This window comes from Chaetura pelagica, unplaced genomic scaffold (assembly GCF_000747805.2).
Source record: "Chaetura pelagica isolate M959 unplaced genomic scaffold, ChaPel_1.0 scaffold9, whole genome shotgun sequence".
In the NCBI taxonomy this organism is placed as follows: Eukaryota; Metazoa; Chordata; class Aves; order Apodiformes; family Apodidae; genus Chaetura; species Chaetura pelagica.
The window spans coordinates 2,360,715-2,367,748 of NW_009954494.1; the positions used below are offsets into that span (position 1 = coordinate 2,360,715).

The 7,034-nt window shown below is 42.0% G+C and overlaps 1 protein-coding gene across 1 annotated transcript in view; it reads right to left on the reverse strand.

The window, feature by feature from the left end:
• Positions 1 to 669: 669 nt before the first annotated feature.
• The window catches only part of RBM34 (RNA binding motif protein 34), a 7,693-nt gene continuing 1,328 nt past the window's right edge, over positions 670 to 7,034 (reverse strand). The window contains exons 2-10 of the mRNA XM_010004558.1: positions 6,770 to 6,909; positions 5,568 to 5,787; positions 4,941 to 5,000; positions 4,348 to 4,391; positions 3,786 to 3,869; positions 3,531 to 3,594; positions 3,373 to 3,415; positions 1,707 to 1,825; positions 670 to 990 (exon numbers count right to left, since the gene is read on the reverse strand). Of these exons, the coding sequence (XP_010002860.1) occupies positions 670 to 990; positions 1,707 to 1,825; positions 3,373 to 3,415; positions 3,531 to 3,594; positions 3,786 to 3,869; positions 4,348 to 4,391; positions 4,941 to 5,000; positions 5,568 to 5,787; positions 6,770 to 6,909 (1,095 nt within the window). The remainder of the gene's footprint in view (positions 991 to 1,706; positions 1,826 to 3,372; positions 3,416 to 3,530; positions 3,595 to 3,785; positions 3,870 to 4,347; positions 4,392 to 4,940; positions 5,001 to 5,567; positions 5,788 to 6,769; positions 6,910 to 7,034) is intronic.

Consider the following 7,034-nt stretch of genomic DNA (forward strand, 5'->3'; position numbering starts at 1 on the left):
AGCGCCAGGGCCACAACAGCCCCGGGGGTCTCTTCTCCCAGGTGGCGAGGGGTAAAAAAGGAGGAAATGGCCTCAAGTTGCGCCAGGGGAGGTTTTGGTGGGATATTAGGAAAAAACGTCTTCGGTGAAGGGGTTGTCGGGCACTGGAACAGGATGCCCAGGGAAGCGGTGGAGTCACCATCCCTGGAGGCGTTTAAGAGGTGTGTAGGTACAGTACTGAGGGGCAGGGTTTACTGGTGGAGTTGGCAGTGCTGGGTTAATGGTTGGACTTGATCTGAAAGGTCTTTCCAACCGAGCAGGTTCTAAGTGGTTCCAAGTGAGTGGTTCCAAGGCAGGGCAGGCTCCTTGGGTGGCACAAACAGGCACTCAGCCGCGGGCTGGAGGGCTGCTGGGACAGGCCAGCTGTGATGCTGCTGCACCAGCACCATCTTTTCCTTACCCAAAACACCTGCTGAAGTGAAGCTTAACACGAGCCACAACTCCACAAGAAGGAATTCAGCCAACCTCTGGAGCAAGAGCCCAGCTGAAGGTGCATTCCTGGAGCACACTGGTCAGAGCAGGCAGTGCCCTAGGTGCAGACATAAAGCCACACACACCCCAGAGTGAAGACCAGGAACCACAGAGGCTGTACCAGCAAACAAGATTTATAACAGAACACTCTTGTATACATCAGTTTTTATAAGGGACACTGTTAGATGTTTGCTTTTTACCAAAAGTCTGTTTGTTCCCCCCAGATTTTTTCCTGGGAACCGGTTTCAGTCTCTTTGGTTTGGTGCTCTTCTTTAACGGCGTCGCCTTCTCACCAACAAAGGAATCACTAGAGCACCTCTTGTTCTTCAGCCTTGTACCAGCTCTGTCCTTAGGAGCAGGAGATGGATTGGAACTTTTCTGGGGCACTTTCCACTTCTCCCCACAGCGCTTCACTCGAATCTTCCTTCCCAGCAGAACAGTCTCGTTGAGCTTCAGAGCAAGATGCACAGCGTCCGTGTTCTGCAAGAACAGACCTTCAGTTTGAAAGCAGTTTTACTTCCAACCAACTGCTTGCAAATAGTTACCTGTCTTTAAGTTTCCCAAGCAAGATTTGACTACAGAGCACATTCAAACTGCTCTGTTTATGGAATAACATCTCTCTGCTGTGCTCAGAACTACCAGGATACCAGTGCAGACCACACAATGAGGCACAGATACTTGGAACCAGGCTCTAAAACAGCTTACATGATAGGTGAGTGGCAGAGGCAAAGAGATGAAGAAAATCTGGGGAAAAAAGGTATTTGGCTGCAGGAAATAAGGAAGATGAGGAAGACTGCTGTGAAAAAGCAAGATGTATTGAATCCAAAGTGGAGAGCTAGGAAGCAAACAGCTGCAGGAAAGAATTCCACTGGTATTTTGACACATAAGAAATGGGAGAACGTTGCAGTTACACCAAATGAACCCATCTGTCCCTCCTTTAAGTCTTTTCCCTTAAAGTTAGTTTCCTGTACCCCAGCATTTTACAGATTTTCTTTGTGAACAACCTGAAACAGTTTGCTTTGTATCTGCTTCCACAGGACCAGTTTTCCAAGCTGCATCACACACGTACAACCATGCTACCGTTTAATACCATATACCAATAAAAACAATAAATAACAACAAAAAAATTAAATTCATTCAAATACTCCAAAATCAAATACCAGTGCAGATGCTGGAACCCCCACCCACTCACACACCTCAAAGAGGACGTAGCCAAAGCCCCTGCCCAGGCCGGTCTCCCGGTCCCTCACGACGCGCACGGCCACCACGTCTCCACAGACCGAGAAGTGCTCCCGCACGGCGTCGTCACTGATGTCTGCAGGCAAGCACAGCAACACGGGTCTCCTCAGCCAGACATGCAGCTTTAGAGGCCTGGCCCAACCCCAAAGATGTTGTACTTACCAATTCAGGTAGACACACATACAGGTATGACATACATGTCAGACCTATGGGCATACATGAAGGTACACACAGAGCAGGGGTTCAGAAAATTCCTGACTATGCAGACTTTATGAAGGGCAATTTACTTTGACAGTTACTGACTCCCTAGCTTTGAAGAGTACAGAATCACAAACTAGAAGGAAGGCAAAGACCAAAAAGCATTTTTCAAGTAATTTAATTTATTGTTTGGACATTATGTTCTGTGCTACGTTTTTGTCAGTCCTCATACCATCATCTCCTTCTAAGAATTAATGCTGATGATAATGAGCTTGATCTGGCAGTTCTTGAAGCCAAACTCTCTTTGACTGAGCCATGAATTTTAGCTGAATGGGGGAGAAGGGATTTACAGTTCCCAAAAAGAGTTGCTACACAATTATTCTGTAAAGGACAGATGTCTGAGGCTTTCTCAGTCTCACGCCTATGCAAACACACAAGTGCAATGCACCAATGCACAAACATACAGGTTATTCTCTTTCCTGGAGAGCTATGCCTCATACTATGGATAACTCCTTTACACAGATACAACTGTATCTCTGCTAAGGGGAAGGGCTGAATTCAAGAGTACACATTTAATAACAGCAATGGGACTTAGATGTGCTGAGAAAGGTTCAAGCTGCTGAACTCATCTTCAGAGCACTGCAAATGTCTGAACTGTTTTTTCTGCAGGATGCAGAGGAACATACAGCACTGGCACAAGCTTGACACCACAACCAGATATGCCACCTAGCCAGGTTTTCAGACAGTCAAGTTTTAGGCTGAAGCCTAAAGCCTGTTTGTTCCCAGATTACTGTCAGCAGCATCTGATGCTGGCTCCATGTCAGGCCACAGGCACAAAGCACACATCATCTTGTATTTTTCTGCACCTGCACCACCCCCAGTTAAGCACCCTGACTCCGTTAATACCCTCATATGGACCACACCTGCTGGCAATCCCTCCATCTACTCTCCAGTCTACTCAGAAGCAGCTGAGTATTCATCAGGTACTGACAGGAGTTACACAGTAAGCACCTCCACACGGGTAAGGGCCGATTACCAACAGCTGTCTGGACAGAGTCACTCAACCCTGTGCCTCACAGACAGCATCGAAGTGTGAAGCCATCGCTGCATATCACTGTTCACAAACAGGTCCCAGTACACCTTTCACTGTTCAGAAAGCCATGGCCTATGCAGTTTAGTTGTATTTCTTTTTTAAAAAAAATCAGGAGACAGTAAGAACTAAAGGTGCTTGCAGTTCTAGCTACAATAAATAAAACAACCTGTTGAATCTGCTAGAAACTTAAGACTCCTTTAGGTGTTTCAGTTAAAAAATAAAATTGCTATTTAAAAAATAAATTCCAGTAACACATACTTAGCTAACTAAACTAGTTCAACCTATTCCATAGATGTTAAGTATTAATGCATAACAATCCATTTTAGACTTACCATATGAGAGATTTCCCAAGAATACAGATCGTTTATTGTCATGCTACAAAAACCAAGAGATACAAGACAGTAAATTATTTGTTACAGAGAAAAAAGAAAACAAACACACAAAAAAAACCCATAACAGAACAGGGGTTTTCTAGTAACACGTTACTTACTGAACTGTTTTTTGATGCAATGTCAACTCTGATGTGAAATCCACTGGCGATTTCTGTTCCATTTCTTTTGTAGCCAAAAGCAAAAAAAATCAAGCATAATGTACTTTACAAGTCTCTGAACAGCATTATTGCAAAAGCAAATCTACTTTAGTTTGAAAACACATTTTATTCTGATTCGAGCTAAAGAGAAGAGGTAGTTAAATGTTTGTAATTTACCTCTTCAACTAGGAGTTAGGAACAAAAACTGATACTTACTCATTTAGAGCCTTAATGGCGTCACTTTCTTCCTTAAACACAACATATGCATTAACAAACTTCGCATTAGGGTGCACCTTGTGCCTGGAACATGAAAGAGACATATGTTTAAGTACTTCTGATGGTGTGCAGTGCACAAGCCCTTCTTGCTAAACACATTTATGCCTTCTCTTGTTTTGTGCACAGTAACAACTTTACTTCTCTTAAAGGTCAAGCGAGCCCCTTACGTCCAAGGGAGTCTCACTGTTCATCTTACACAGCCTGTATGTGCACCCTGATCAAGCTCCCTCAGCTTATAAACATATCCAAAGGAATTAAAGACTATTTAGCATCTTCCCCCTTCCTAAAAATAAGAAATGCAATCTTAAGATAAAAATTACTAGTATTCCAGGCACATAATTCTTTTTCACTTGTCAAGAAAACTTATAAAAACAAAAACGTAATTATAACAGTTGAAACACAAAAGAAAAAAATATATATATAGCCAAACATGTGACAACCAACACTTAAAAGCTATTTTTGCCTTGAAAATTAAAGCACAAAATTCACAAGAGGAACCTACTTTATTGCTGCTAACTTTTTGGATACAGTATCCTCTGCTGGAACCTTTAAGATAAAAAGACCTTTGGTTAAGTGGGCCTAGTGCCCATTTATCTCAAATATTTGTTCTTGAAGACAAAGAGGAATTCAAACACAGGTACCATTCCCACCCAAAGCCAGTAGCCAGTACAGTGAGCAAGTGACAAAAGTGACTATTCCTAGAGGCGATCTAGAAAGACCTCAGAATTACACAGCTTGCCTTTCCTGAGTTCCAAGACTGTTATATTAAACTACTTTAGAAAGTACACTGATTTCCAATCCATGTCTCTTTGCTACTATGATTTTAAACAGAAGTGATACTTCAGGGTAAATGAGCAATAATAAAGGCATTTTTCTTTCAGAGAAAATACAGCTTCAGTAAAATCAACTGCTGCTACAGAAACAGTAAAATGTGATGAAAAATGCATCTTTGGTAAAATCTCCAATGCTTCTTCTAATGCCTAAAAATACACACCCCAAGCCCATTTCTGAACTAATGAAGATAAATTGTTATGAAAAGCCCTTTTAACATGAAAACACATTTTTGTTACATAACATGAAGAGAAAATAACCTACCAAAGACCGGAATCGAATGGATTTTATTTGTCCGTACTCTTTAAAGAGAGACTTCAGTTCCTAAACAGAAGATATTACCAATATTCAATACATTTTTGCATCCTGGTAATAAGAATTATTGTTAAATATTTATTAGTATTTACGCTATTTTCATTTTACTTATACAAGGCCCACTGAAGGGCTGCAAAAAACAGACAAGTAGTTTGTAACTGTTTCTGGTTTTTGTGGCAGATTCTTATTCTACAGATTGCCAAAACTGAATTCATACCCTTTACTATTGAAGCAAAGAGAAATTTTATGGAACAATCTAAGGTATTACTTGCATTCAAGATTAGAGGCAGTCTAACTTACTAATTATAGTTCTCGATTATTAGGTTGTTTTCCATTACAGAAAAGAAACTAACCAATTCTACCAATGAAAGAGCAACTGTTAGGCAAAAAGCCTAACTCCAGTAAAACTAAAGAGACTGCCTCTAATGGTTTCTGATAATGAGCACTATTTCCTACTTTTAAAAAAATCAACTCTAGTCGCAAATACGTGTGATGTCTTGGCTGGAAACATCCCCTCAAACTAAGGACTGCTCTAACTCTTCTTATTTCTTTAGCTGACAGAAGCCACTCACATACCTGAACAGTGCAGCTGACAGGCAGGTTTCCAACAAACACTGTTCTTCTGTTTACTGCTTCATCAAACACCTTTTTCTCCTTTCGTTGTTTTACAGTTGTGCCTGTATCTGAGTTAACAGCACTTTTGGGGACGGCCTGAGAACCTCTTTTTTTCTTCTTCACTTTGTTTTGAGACACTTTTTGCTCCTCTTCTTCATCTGCCTGCTCCAAAGCGCTCTCTCTTATAAGAAAAAGACAAGCAAATTGTAACTGATGGGAAAATAAACCCCAAGTTTTTGGGGTCAAGGAACTAAAGCCTCCAAAGTAAGTATTTTAATTTGCATTTTACATTATTATGTTCAACATAAAATGTTGGATATTATTTTGCTTACTATGCATGCTAATGCTTATTATGCCCACGGAAGCAAACAAACAAGTCTGACCACTCCATAACATGGAAAACTATTTGCTGTCCCCAGGAGACTGCATTCACTATTTAGTAAGTGCAATAAAGAAAGAATTAAGGATTAAATCAGTTTATATCCCCTAAAATTGAATAAATAAATAAATAAATAATCCTTGTACATTAGAACTAAGGATAAATTTAATTCTTCCCAATATCCATGTCACTCAGAACCAAAAATCCTTTGGGATGCACCTGTACACAAACAAATTTCTATCTATCCAAACCACCTTAAAAGCACAAACAATATATAGGCCTGAGGAAGCCTCTGAAAGGCCAATTACACTGTAACAGTGAACAAGTTTCAAGGGTGTAGAAGATGCAACAATTACACAGTGCCAGAGAGAGGACAAGATGTCAGCCTCCAGCTAAAACTGAGCAGACTCCACTACCCAAACCCCACCGGCTGTACAGAGAGCAGCTTCCTGCCTGCACTGACAGCACCTGGCTCAACCCTGAGCAGTCAGAGGAAGGCAGGTGTAACAGGAGCTCTGTGCCACAGCGGAGGACAGGAGTGACAAGGACCGCTAACTCTGCTTGGCACTTTGCTGCTGGAGTCGCCTCTGCTGCCCTGCCTGCAGGGCTGCTGGATCAAGCCACCTGCAGCTGGAAAGCAGCTCCTGTCCCAGTCCACAGCTTCCAGACCCATCAGCTGTCAGGGGATGTGCACTTCACAGACCTAGAACCGCTCCTTTGATTTTACTATCACTCTAGATGTTTTTTTTTTTAGTCTTACTATAAAAAAGTATCAAGCACTCACCTGTTTGCCAGTTTCTTCTCTGCTTTTGAAAACTCCTTCTTTCTGGCTTTCTTCGCTTTTACAGGAGGTTCTTGTGCAACAGGGGAGCTCGGATCTTCCGACACTTTCTCCACTTCTGCACGCTTCCTTTTCTTATTCTCCTTTAAAAGACAAAACAAAACAAAACCGGTCCTATCGTTGTTTTACACACGGTAACTTCTGTGGGGCGCCACTGACTGAGGCCACCGGCCCGCTCCCCGGGGGCACCTCCCTCCCTGGACAGGCG